The sequence below is a fragment of the Musa acuminata genome, chromosome BXJ2-8 (assembly GCF_036884655.1).
Source record: "Musa acuminata AAA Group cultivar baxijiao chromosome BXJ2-8, Cavendish_Baxijiao_AAA, whole genome shotgun sequence".
Lineage (NCBI taxonomy): Eukaryota > Viridiplantae > Streptophyta > Magnoliopsida > Zingiberales > Musaceae > Musa > Musa acuminata.
In genome coordinates, this window is record NC_088345.1 from 45,097,923 (window position 1) to 45,111,616 (window position 13,694).

At 39.9% G+C, this 13,694-nt stretch overlaps 2 protein-coding genes across 3 annotated transcripts; both read right to left on the reverse strand.

Moving 5' to 3' along the window:
* Positions 1–1,596: 1,596 nt before the first annotated feature.
* Positions 1,597–4,543, reverse strand: LOC103995423 (omega-3 fatty acid desaturase, chloroplastic). Its single transcript, XM_009416010.3, has 8 exons — positions 3,807–4,543; positions 3,627–3,716; positions 3,450–3,516; positions 3,266–3,358; positions 2,994–3,179; positions 2,807–2,887; positions 2,239–2,376; positions 1,597–2,153 (listed from the first exon to the last, which is right to left on the reverse strand). The coding sequence occupies exons 1-8, from the start codon at positions 4,328–4,330 to the stop codon at positions 1,962–1,964; spliced, it is 1,371 nt and encodes a 456-aa protein (XP_009414285.2). The 5' UTR covers positions 4,331–4,543; the 3' UTR covers positions 1,597–1,961.
* A 1,363-nt stretch (positions 4,544–5,906) lies between these two features.
* Positions 5,907–12,385, reverse strand: LOC135619643 (acyl-coenzyme A oxidase 4, peroxisomal-like). 2 transcript variants are annotated; one of them, XM_065121850.1, is made up of 13 exons: positions 12,221–12,385; positions 10,743–10,847; positions 10,097–10,203; positions 9,330–9,407; positions 9,128–9,251; positions 8,966–9,039; positions 8,832–8,891; positions 8,584–8,693; positions 8,204–8,363; positions 7,293–7,369; positions 7,045–7,216; positions 6,852–6,944; positions 5,907–6,430 (listed from the first exon to the last, which is right to left on the reverse strand). In XM_065121850.1, the coding sequence occupies exons 1-13, from the start codon at positions 12,237–12,239 to the stop codon at positions 6,299–6,301; spliced, it is 1,311 nt and encodes a 436-aa protein (XP_064977922.1). In that variant the 5' UTR covers positions 12,240–12,385; the 3' UTR covers positions 5,907–6,298. The 2 variants fall into 2 exon arrangements, with proteins under 2 accessions (XP_064977922.1, XP_064977923.1); XM_065121851.1 differs by lacking the exon at positions 12,221–12,385 and adding an exon at positions 11,525–11,654.
* Between the last annotated feature and the right edge of the window lie 1,309 nt (positions 12,386–13,694).

Below are 13,694 nucleotides of genomic sequence, written 5' to 3' on the forward strand. Positions count from 1 at the left end.
CTTTTGAATTTGTACTTCCAATCATACTTTCTGTTATCCTCCTCTGTGTTCTCACCTTTGCTTCATGACTCTCCTATTGTTCATCTTCTCTCTATGGTTATCCCTGCAATTATGTACCACAAAGTCGTAGGCCGACTTCTCCTGTTTGAGGAGAGAGTAGGATGGCAACACAACAGTGACCCATATATCTCTTTCTTTCAATCACCATCTCAAAGTGACTAGGAGAGGCAAAGAATTCTGGACAGGAATGCGACAGGAACATTGTTGACTTTGGAGAAGAGAAGTTATCTAACAATAGAAATGAGTTTACTACTTGAACTAGAAGTGGTGGAAAGCCTATATGACTTTAATGGTGGGTGATTTTGACTCTATGGTGGCCCAAGTTCTTTGGATTGCAGCTGGATAGTACGGAAAGACAAGATATGCTTCAAGTCTCACTCACGATTTTGAATTCCAATTTCTTGATTTGAGTTGGGGCACGAAGCAACTTTTAGAGGCTTGATTGACTTTGATGTGCATCGTTGAGAGAGAGAGAGAGATTTGCAGTTTACAGGCAAAAGGATTTACCTCTTGTTGTGAATAAAGCTGCCTAACTTGATGTTTGCATGGAAGAGAGATGATTAAAATTGCCTCTTTCACTTGCTGATTCCGAACCACACAAGCTTTAGATAACAAAGCATGTTCTTGCACAAAATTCTATGGAGATTTGCTTGGAGCTTTAGAGTTTAGACCTGACACAAGAAGAAGAAGAAAAAGAAGAAGGCAACTGTAGGTAGCAACTCAGACATGCTCTGTATCATAATTCTCCAGCCATTTTTTTTTTCTCTGAGAGGATCAAACTAATCATGAGCATCATATGTTTGATCCCCAGGAAATAAAAGGAAAACTAAAAGAAAAGAATATGAAGACAGAAAACACAAGGGCAGATGTTCAGAAAAAAATTTCAACTCACAATCTACAAATCAAACAATGAAAAGGAGGATTCTGACTCAGCAATTTATTTTTCTCATTCTTCAGCTTCTTGCAACACACACACAAAAAAAAAAAAAAAATACTAATAGCTAGAAAATATAAAAATAAATACAAACAGCTTCGACAATCCTTACAAGAATACAATGTCAAAGTCTTCTTCCCCAGTTCTACCATCAACACAAGATTACAGCTTATTAGCAACTTTAGCATGAATGACATAATAGAATTGAATGCAAAAATCTTTGAAAAATCATGTAAAATATCACCAATCATGAATCAAAAAATCATGTAAAATATCTTCGTACGATTCAAGGATACATGAATCTACAACCACATTAGTAAGTTAATTAAAGTGGACCAACTGCTACCACTCAATAGTGACCTTTCTGGCAAAGGATAGAACCATTAAGGCCTTTGCAAAAGGGCCATGCACTTTATCTTTTAGTAAAGATGAAATCCATCATCTGTACCACATGAAAGATGAGTGACATTGACATCACAAAATGTGGGCCATCAGCTCCACTGAATCAAGATTGATTCTGATGTTTAACGATTGGAGTAGAGTTCCTCATTTCCAAGGAAAATATTTGAGAGCAAAATTCAATCGACAAAGAATGCTATCAATCTCTAAATTTATCATCAGTCTCATAGTATGATGAGTAGTGCACCCATACTGCTTGTAATTTTCTAGTAACATTAACAATTTCTATTTTAAAACTAAAAAAAAAAGTTATGCTTGTGATTTCTTGCAGCATAACAGATACAAATTTGTGTACACATATATATACTAACCACTACTAACCAGGACAAATTTTATTACTAGCTCCTTCCAAGATAAGATGCATCTCTTGCATGAATCTAGAGTAGAAAGAATTGATTGTGGTGAAGGGAGGAAGCCATGCACAAAATTCTCTCTGGTGAAACGTTCGGGCTGTATCAGCTGCCAAGTAGCAGTCAGTCCCCTGATATCCTTATTGCATGTTGATGTTTCAATGTGATTTGGTTTTCGGAGCATCACTCAATCTATCATCGGACTGATAGTACACGACATCTCCGGTATCAGAAACGTAATGATTGCGTGCGAGACTTTTTGCTAAAACTCCAAATATATGAAGCGGCAGAGGTCCAGACTTGACTGGTTCCCTGTAGTATTTTCCAAGCACTGGTTTTGCTGCCTCGGTCTGATTCAAAAGGGCAAGATTAAACTTCTCTTAGAAGCAAAATCTACTTCAAAAATAAGAATAAGATCAACAAAGTACTACTTACAGCTTCCACTAGATGGTAATGTGGTATCTGTGGGAAGAGGTGATGTATCACATGAGTACCAATATCATGGTGGATGTAGTTAATCCATCCGTAGTCTCTATCTACTGTCGTCAAGCCTCCTCGAAGATAACTCCATTCCTAGAAGATATAAGATAAAATATGATTGGCTCACTCCATGTCTCATTCTTCAGTGAAGCATGCCCAAATGCACATGAACAATTTCTAGGGCACTCTAATATTTGTAGATACATGTGTATACTCTGAATCAATCTGGCCCTTTATTTTGGTGAAGCACCAGAACTAATACTTTGCAGATCAGTGATCATATATAGTGCTCAACACAGCCTTTGGAAGTAACTCAACATTTACATCCAATGAAGAACATAATTTTTTCCTTTTTTTCTATTTCAGCGGAAAAGTTTGTTAAATCTCATTTATAGAAAATTATGAAAGCTGAAACAATAGTTACCACTACAGATTAGCTTCCTATCCATGGATTGTCTTAATGTCCCTGAACATATTGAGATGATAAATGCACATGAGTCACGAAGAGTCAACCAAATTATACCTTTCCACGATACCAGGGAAGCTTCTCGTTGTGTCCATGGTGATGCAAGTATGTGACAAGATCCAACCACATAACAAAAATCTGCATTTGGAACAAGAACCATCTGCTGATCCCATCACCAAAAACAAATACTACTCTAGCAACAGTTAAACGAGCCGGAGAAAGGCACAAGAGGTCAAGAACTCACCAAATATGGAATTCCATAAAGCTTGAGCACCTGAAGAGGACCCATTAGGCAAGCCAATCCTGCAAGCACCCCCACCATAGCAATCCAGCAAGCTGTCGATGTAATCACATCCTTCTTTTCATTAGGAAGGAACAGATCACTGCTTGGATGGAAGTGTGTACCAGTCTTTCCTGGACTCCTTGCCCACTGTCACACAATGCTCATCAAGATTTATCTAACTTATGTTCCTAACTAGCCACCAGTTCTTTGAGACCAATAGTTCAGTTGCTCACCAGATACAAGGGGAAAGCAAACAGAGGATATGGCATCGTGAACCGAAGCTTCTGAGTTAGAGAATCCAAACTCTTATATAACTTTTCAGACAACTGCAGTTAAACCAAGCTCAATCAAATCCATTATTCAAATTTTAGAATTGAAGCCTCAAACACTTCCAAGGAATAGGAGTGAACTACGAACCGGGTGCCATGATTCGTCATTCTCGGCGTGTCCATGGTTCTGGTGGTGTGTCCTGTGACTAATCCTCCTGCAGAGCACAAGAGAATTGCCTCAGCTCCTGACACATCATAAGAACACTGGAGAAAGAGAGATGCAAGCAGCATGTAAAAAAGTTGAGGTTAGAAATGAAGAACTTGCCATCCATGGTACGGCACAAGAATGGAGGAATGGAGTAAATGACCAACAACACTGTTCAGCTTCGAATTGTTCGAAAAGCTCCCATGTCCACTGCCAAAAATCCAAGCTTTCATAAGAAAGACGAGCTAAAAGACAAAGGAAAAGTGGCAGAAAAAGACAATTTTGAATAGACGAGAATACCAGTCATGGCCGAGAACGAAGAGAGCCCAGAACATGGTCCCCTGCGCGACCCAATAGAGAGGCCACGCGATCCAGTTATCGAGGAACGCAGCAGCCGCGGCGAGCCCAAACACAGCGACGACGTCCCGGACCACGTAGCTCATCGACCTCCATGGATCCTTCTGCCAGCAGTGCTTCGGTATGGCGGCCCGGATCTCCGCCAACCCGAACGGCGGCGGCATCGCAGGATCAAAAACCTCCTCCTCCCCGTCACACCCGCTCGCCACCCTCTCTCCCTTCCCCTCCCCGTCCTTCATCTCGTCCGCGAAGGGCGCCATCCTCGCCGGCGCGCTGACACCGAGCCGCCATTCCCTCCGGCCGCCGAGCCCGACGGGGCGGCAGAGATCGAGTCCTCCACCGCGGTTGCAGCCGCTCCTCAAAGGCTTGAGACTGGCGGGAGATCGGAGACCGGATTCGGGGCGAGAGAAGGCGGCGGGGAGGGGCCTGAAGACGCAGCGTTCCGAAGAGAGGACCCAACTCGCCATCCCAAGATCGCTCCTTTACGCGCTCCGCTTCTGACGAGAGTCCCCGTGCCGTGTTTCGAAGGAAATTTTGAATGGCAGATCGACGAGAAGAGATCTCTCTCCTCTGTGTCGTGCTACTTGGTTTCTTCCCGTCTTCTTTGGTTCGGATTCGACTAGTATAAATATGGAAGATTAGGTCGCAGAGCGCGGTGCGTGGTGACGGTGTCGGGACGAACTTTCCGGTCTCAAAACAGCACAGGGACAGGAATTCGTGTCAAACCGCCGCGATCGAGCCACCCTCTGTGGGCAGTACTCGTGTTGCCTGCCTGGGCGGGGAGCAGGCGATCAGATACACGGGGGTTGACTGCGTCGGCACGTGGGAAATGGCGTGGACCATTGAACGTGGACGGCTCGTCTCCGTTACACACGCGCGTCACACGATCCACGCGGGTCGCGGGGCGGCCCACGAGCTTCCAACGTCGGCGTCGACCATCTCCACCTATGTAGCTTGGTCGGTCCAGTGATTGATGATGAACTTTTCCCCTTCCCCTTCTCCTTCCTCGATATTTCTGATCTTTACGTCGGTCAAAATTGGATCGTGGATTATTTGATGTTCCGAGTCTTGATTCCTACATTTTATCTTTTTTGAGTATTTATTTCCCCAACTCGATTAACTGTTCAAGTAAGTATTCATATCCGTCTTCGACCGCGACTCGAATGATTAATCTTTCGTATTCAAATCCAATCAATCAATGTCGCACTTATACATATCGTCGATTACTATCAAAAATCTAATTCGTTGTCATCTATCATCTCTATACGTAGTTTATACCAAGGTCTGTCATACCGAAGCGTACCGTTCGTATCGGACGGTACGTACCGGTCCAACAGATTATCGGTACGCGGACCGTCCGATACTATTATAGTGCTATGATACTATACTATAACACTGCTACAGTATAAAAAAATTAAATTATTTGGTACATCAGGGTGTACCGCCCGATACATCGGTACCGTACCATATCGAACCCGGATCGAAACCCCGATATGATACGATACGTCGAACCTTCATTTATACTATAAAAATAGTTTAGCATTTATGATTGACGCATTGTATCGAATCTTGCAATATTTTTACCTTACTCGTATACATGCATTAGGTGCTCAATACTTTTTCGAGGAGGTCATGTCGGGCATCCAAAGAAAGATCCTCCTCGGAAAGGCCCAACCCTTGGTGGGGTCGGGTGTCGAAGTCAGGACGATCGATCCTCTCTTAGAGGTAGGTGTTTTTGCTCGTCATCCCTCTTTCTTATACTCACCACTAAAGTAGATTAAGAAAAAATATCAAGGATTTCTTAAAAATTGATCATAATAGTTCATCTTTATCGTCGGCTATTAACGAAATATAATAAATCAAAGGATGAGAGGATGTCCAAAGTGACATATAGAGTCATTTGCGGTCGGATCATCATTACCCCTCTCGAACGTCTCCAAATACTCTTCCTGGCTTCTTTGGACCAAAAAGGAGATTGATTGTCCAGTAAGAAGATTAGACCAGAAGAAAGTCTCTTTGCCGAGTTGAACCACGCGGCTCATATCCATCAAGTTTGGATGTTCAATAATGTGGGACGAGTCCATTACATCCGACGACTGCACTTCAATCTCCCGAGTGTGAGATCGACCGCCGACACAACCAACCTCGAGTTCATCCCCCCTGACCACCAACCGCTAATCCACGACAAGGCACATAGTGGCCACAACACCGTTCCAAACCAACACGTTCCGCCCATTACACATAATCTTATCGAGTCATCAATAACACAAAAAAGTTTGAGAGAGGGAGTCCCACGATAAAAGACTCTACAGAAAGAAGCCCTATTCATACTCCCATCATGTTGGCTCCATTTGTTTGTTGGAGCTGCTTTCGGTTTTATTTTTTTTCGGTCTTCCGGAGTGCGAGTTTGTGACTGCTGTGTCCGATTGTTGAGATCAGAGGCGACTTGACCGCCCCAAAACAGCAGGTTTAAAGCTTGCAATCCCGGTGATTTCTCTTGCGGTCACCATGCTGTTTATATCGTAGGTTCCTTCGTACGTGAAAATTGGCTCCAAATCACAGAATGCCTGAATTGATCAACAAAAAACATGTCAAGATTTTGTAGAGACAATCTGCAATGAAACAAAACCATGATATCTTTTTTTATTTTTCAAGAGAAATTTTATATATAATACGAGCACTTGAAGATTGACAAGAAGAATCACTTCCAAGTCAAAACAGGAGATGATGATTATGGATTCTCTGCAGCCAGAGTCTAAATATTTATATGAGAAATCATAGGAAGTGGAAACACTGTCATCTGCAAGCACATAATATGGCTATATATATTCATCAATATTAAAGATGCAAAATATCTCTGGAATATATATGTTGCTTTTTTTTTCTTTTGGTGTTTTGCCTAGTTTCATCATGAGCTTTCAGAGTCGGACGAAATCAGGTAGGAAAATCTGAAGTAAAAAAAGAAAAGACAAAAGTAACTCGCTGCACCTTTGCCACTAGAAAATCAGCCAAGATACCGTTGCCGCCAAGTAATTCTCGGCCAAGGGAAACAGTCTCCCTTGCCTTTAAAGAGGTCCATGCCTACAAAATAAGCATGCACAAGCCCAATTGAAGGTACTCAGATATTTCAGAGTCAAACAACTAACAGAAAAGAATTGTTCCATATACATGCTGTATTTACCTTTCCCAAACTAGCATGTCCTGCGGTCATCTTCCCAGATTCATACAACTTGCATAAGCGCCATCCAACAAGAAGCATGGCTTGAATGTTACCAAGCATACGGACAAGCTTTTCTTGGTTAATCTGAAATGCTGCCAATGGGGCTCCAAACTGCTTTCTCTCTTTCAAGTACCTGTTTTAACTTGAATCCTTAGAACATTACGTTCATTTGTTTATACAGTTCTGCATGGATCATATCGAAATCATACCGGTTACACATGTCAAATACCCCCATTGATATGCCAATTGGTTGCCATGCAACTATAACACGCGAAACAGCAAGAACCTGCTTCGAGACAACAAACAATAATTAAAAGAAAAACCGAGGAAAAACAATCACATAAAGGAGCAATGTTATGCATCTGCAGGTACAACATAAAGAAAAGCTGCAAGAAGCAACCTTTTCAAGGAAGATGACAGCATTACAAGACCGAGATGATATTAATATGCAATTCCATTATAGTGATCTATTTCCTTTGACATGAACAATCACCAGTCTATGATCCCACTGATGCTCTCATATACAAATTAAACCATGATGTCAGTTCTTGGTGGTAATCTTGTGTATTCTCCACTCTAACTCCATGATTTGCCTAATGCAGAAAGAAATCTGAGTTATCTTTGGACCTCATAATCATTGTTATTTGGTGCGATTAAGTATAGATTTTGGCCTACCTTATCCTGTCTTGTATTGCCGCTACCTACGACTACACAACATCTTCTACTCCATTGACAACAATCGTTGGATATGATTAATATCTTTCTATAGTATATTCTAACTCTGATTTTCATTATATTCATATCCTGGTTTTAATTAATTTAAGATTGAAAAGAAACAATTTTCACTTATAAATGGTTCTCTTGATGCAGTTGCTCATATGTACCACTACCAAACGAGTTCATCAAATAGAGAGGTTATCCATGGTACAGGAAGCACATGAGCTCAGGAGTACCAGTTCCTAATAAGGCCATTGTGAGGAATCAAGGTACAAGCAGGCCCATACATATCTCAGATGCAAACGACTCATATATCAGACTTGTGTCAATATTGCAAGAGAACCAGCAAAACAAAAGATTATCATGGCGATTAACACGGGACATTAGTTATTTAATACAGTACCTTGCCAGTATCTTGAAATGAATTGACACCTGGCAACCTGTCTTCATCAGGAACAAAAACTTTGTTCAAAATAATATCACCATTTTGAACAATCCTTAGGCCAATCTTGTTTTCAATCTTTGTGACCCTCAATCCAGGAGTACCTTTCTTCACAATAAATCTGCAATACATAACAGAAAGCCATATCATCCAATTATTGAAAAGGTTCTGAGTTCAAACTCTGCTTCATGTTATAAATATCAGCAAAATGAAGCTCAACCCTCAAGAACTGTTTGCCTATAGGAACAAATGAAAGAGATCATTTAGACACCATGATAGCTCCTGAGTGCAAATTACAATGCAGAATAAATTAGATGTACAAGGAAAAGATACAAATTTACCCATTTATTTGGTTTGTGCTAGTGTTCCTCGCAAAAACAATCAACACATCAGCAAACGTACTGTTTCCTATCCATCGCTTTTGACCATCCAGAACCCAACCTCCTGAAACCTATCGAACCACAAATATTGACACATTAAACATTAAATGGTTTGAATTTTGATGTCTAAGAAATAGGGTAAGTTGCAAGCAGCCAAGCACAAAAGAATCTATGCAGCATGGTTTGATTTTAAACAAGGGGTACCAAACCTTCGTAGCTGTGGTTCTCAATGAACTGGCATCACTTCCATAATCTGGTTCAGTTAATGCCTAAGCCATAGAAGTTAATTAATAGGTCACTTGTTGAATTCAAGTCATAATAACAAACTGTCAGTTGGGCTTACCCAGCAAGCAACAGTATCAAATTTGGCCAATGATGACAAGTATTTCACTTTTTGTGCCTCTGATCCACAGAGTGCTGTCCCTCAGAAAATAGCAACAACTTTAACGAAATAATTTGGCCAGAAGAAATATGCTTGTAAATGAAGTTGAAACTGTCACATTACCAATGGTAAGCATTGCCAAGGAAGAATGAACTAAAATAAAAGTAGAGCAGCTAGCATCCACTCTTGCAACTTCTGCGGTGGCGATAGCACTAGCAGTAATAGATAGCCCTGGACACCCATAACCCTGTGGGAGCATTGTTTGAGTTGTCATCATGCACATAAACACTGATAAGCATTGACACATGTATTCACTACTTGGTACCTTTATAGTCCCTCCAGCAATACTTAGTGTAGCAAGCTTTGGAATAACATGAAAAGGAAATTCTGCCTTCTCCCAATACTACAAATACCAAAATTGCACCATTATATGGTATCACCAGTTCTATAATGGATTAATAAATTCCATAGAAAAAAATAACATCAAGGAATCACCAATTCTGTAATGGATTAATATATTCCACAGAAAAAAAATGAATGTCACCAAGGAATAGTTGCATAACAAACATAATCAAGGTACTCAATATTTTACGTGCTACCTAATGAAAGCTTCCATGGGCATGTCAAGAAGAATGATGATGATACCCCACGTGATCATGACACACATAAGAATCCAGGAGCTCAGGTAGCAAAGATGCAAGTCAAATCTATAATTTGAGACCACAAATTGTACATTCATGTTCTATGCCGAACCAAAAGAGTATGTTTATACAATGCACAAATATCATGTTGTTGTCCTAAATTATTAACTTTCCTATTAGAGTTTTTTTCCTGTGGCTCCTAAAGCACTAACCATGTATAAATTAACAAATGTATTCTGAGATTGTGCTAAAAGTCCATTGTCATATCTAGAGATCTACATGATCAGGCAACAACAAAGACATTTATTAATCAGAACATTGTGAACTGGTAATCAGGTTTCCAAACATATCCTTACGATGGTCTAGAGTCTTAACATATAGATGAAAAACAACAATTACAGTTATCTGATTGCAGCACTTAAAAGGAGTGACACAAATTACAGAAAGTTACCACTGCCATTATAGGAGCTACTTCTTTTTCCATGACATCTCGAACTCTTTTCCGCAAAGCCTGCTCTTCAGGATTCAATAAATCATCGAATTGATAGTAGTCGGATGCTGCAAGGGAGAAAAGTCAAAATTGTCAATCTGTACACAAATTGGAAATTTAAGCACAAATTGTAATAACAATCGACTGCTTAAAAAATTTGGAACACCAAATTTAAGAATATAATGGCAGAGAAATTGATAAAGAAAAAAAAGGAAAGTGCATAAGCTCATAACAAAATATTAACACGAGATTGAGGCTTTTTGGCCCACAGGTCTTCATTGATTAGTTAAAAGCTAAAACAATAGACACAATGAGCGGAGTAGATGCCAAGTGAATGGCACCATTCCCAAATAAAAAGGCTTTCACAATTGTCCTTCACACTTCTTCAGAATCCCTAAGAAAGAGGTGATAATGTAACTCCTATTCAGCTTGTGCAGAAATCCACTAAAATCTTTAAGTCTATCATTTTTAAGTTCACAAGCTAATCAAGGATTTTAGCTGATATCTAGAAAATAAGTCATGATTAACATGCGATTTACAGTTGTCAACTGAACAAGGAAAAAGAATGCTTCTAGAAAGTATTTGCTGTAATAAAACATTAGCTTACATGAAGGGGGAAAGACTGATGCTGGTGTTGCTTGAGGAAACGCAACTGAGATATTTAGTGGTGGCAGTCCAGAATGTGAACCCATGCTAGCCGTGTGATGATCATCTGACATGATGTAAAATAACAACAGTTACTTCACTGATATTGATGGCTATATAGAAAAATCATTCAATAATGTGGTCGCAAAATCATAACATGTTACCAGATAGAGCATCACATCACAGACTCAACTAACAAAAAAATGACATAAATGAACCAAAACATGCAAAAATGACTTTTCCAAATAAGGTTTTACAATAAGTTATGGCAAACAGGCATCACTATTGTCAAGCAACGTGAGTTTATTTCAAAAGACAATTAAATAGAATGCTATTCTTGTTTGCGTATCAGGAATAAAACAAACAAGGGTCATGCTGAATAGTAAACCGTGTTTTTCGCAACTGGACTGGACAAGTGGTCTAACTAGAAGGGAGAAAAAAAAAAAACACAACCTCATCTAAACCAGCTCTAAATTTGGATACGAAGCATATATAATCCAGAAAGGCCAGCTAATTCAGCCAGCTTTTCATAAAACGATAAGAAGTAGCCAGTTGCAAACAACCAAATCACTTATGCTATTTACCTAACTATTAAACACACCACTTGTGGTGGACTACTCGGGAGTCTGCCACCACTTTATTATCTGTATATCCCAGCTAACAGTGTTTATTAGTAGAGCATTAGATGTTCTCACCAAGGAAATATTAAAAAGTGGAGAAAGAAAATACAGTATCAAGGCTTACTCTGGTATTCACGAAACACTAAGGCCTGATAAGCCTCGCATCTCACATGAAAGAGTACCCATGTTTCTGTCTCTCCCAATCGAGGGAGAGCATCAAACAAGTACCAACTGCATCCAATAAAGGCATGAGATTTAATGTTTTGTTGGTCTTAAAGTCTCACACATCATAGAACAAACTATGCTGAGTACATATCAATTTGACTTTGACAATAGGAAGTCAGCGAAAGCCAGAAGCTTTGCATTTGGTACTTGATATAGATTTCAATAGCCCACTAGAGAAATACCAATGACCCGAAATTCGATTGATCCCCTTTGTCATCTGATCATGGTCAACGAATTTCAAGCCACATCTTTAGGACTCAAACAAACGTCAATCGGATCTAGCTAAAGCTTGTCCCAATACTCAAAAGCAATCAATAATAAGAAGAATTAAATTATTTATATCTGATCTTTCTTCGATCGTTACTTCAACGCCCTAATATAAAGAGTTCAATCAGGACAAAGATCAAGGCATCTTCTTTTTCTAGGGTTTGATCAAATCCATTTTCCCTCCACGCCTAAATCCGATAGACAACAACTAAATTGACTATACCACAACCAGATCATACGAAACCAGAAAGATAACAGAACAAAGTACACACGGATCAACAAATCGGAGAACAACAGCAAGAGCCGTGGAAGAAGCAGAGGAACAGACCTTGGTTGGAAGAGGCCATGGATGAGGGCTTCGAGGAGAGAGGACAAGGGAAGGCGGGCAAACGTCAGCTCCGAAGAGATTTGAGAGGCACAAACCGGATCCGGCTGGATATAGGTTACCATTTGACGGACGACCGACAGAATTCGTGTCGCCAGATATGGCCAGGAAGGATCGGTTCCGAGTTGGACACCCGGCCGGGTAAACACGTGTCGTGTTTCGAGAATTCGAGTAGCAATCACGGACGGTGACTTTTCGTCCCCCCCGAGTGCTTCCTACACAACGGTGGGGATCACGATAACTCATGCCACGACTTTAGAAACGACCGAAGTTGTCGCACGGGTTGTACCGGCACGCAGATTTCAGAGAGGAAACCGCAGTGGTAAAGTCATCGACGACGTCAGGGTGCCGACGTGGAAACACGCCGAGGCCTATCCGGTACGAAGCGATCATTTATTATTGCAACCCCGAAACGGTTACCCAAAAGTTTCTCACACGACGTGGCATGAGATAAAGATATCGAGCCTGTGAGAAACGAGGGAGCCACGTCAAATGAGACGCACTTTGGTACGTGTACATTTGGTTCCGAAATAATAACCCTCCATGATATACCAAACTTGCCAAACCAACTCGCTTAAATAATATGTACCAAATAAATATTGGATTTGAAGAAACCATATTTATCATCATAAATTTTAATATAATACATGTCCTCCAAACACTAAGATTTCCATGTATACCCATAAATGCATCTCTCAGTAACATCTATCCAAAATAATCAGGTTAATCACTTCAAACTATGGTTGATATTAAGTCATTTATGTTATACATATAAATATATATATATATATATATATTTATTTATTTATGTATATATATGTATATATGCATATATATACATAAATATAAATATATATATATATATATATATGTATGTATATATATATATACATACATATATATATATATTTATATTTATATTTATATATATATATGTATATATGTATATATATATATACATATGTATACATAAAATATATATATATATATACATATGTATGTATATATGTATGTATATATATATATTTATTTATTTATTTATATACACATACATATATACATATACATATACAACTCGAGCAAAGACTCGTTGTATGACTCATTGATCCTGCTACTCGAGTTGTACAACTTGGTTAGTCATCACACAAGTAACGTCTCGTCCAACGAGTCCATCTAGTACCCGAGTTAAGTGGCCCGACCAACAAGATCAGTCTTTGCCCGGGTCGTACAACTCGACCTGTCGTCACATGAGCAATGCCTCGTCCAACCAGTCCATCCAGTGCTCGAGTTCAGTGGCTCCGCCAACAAGATCAATCTTTGCCCGAGTCATACAACTCGGTCAGTCGTCACACAAGCAACACCTCGTCCGACTAGTCTATCCAGTGCCCGAGTTGAGTGGCTTGGCCAACAAGATCAG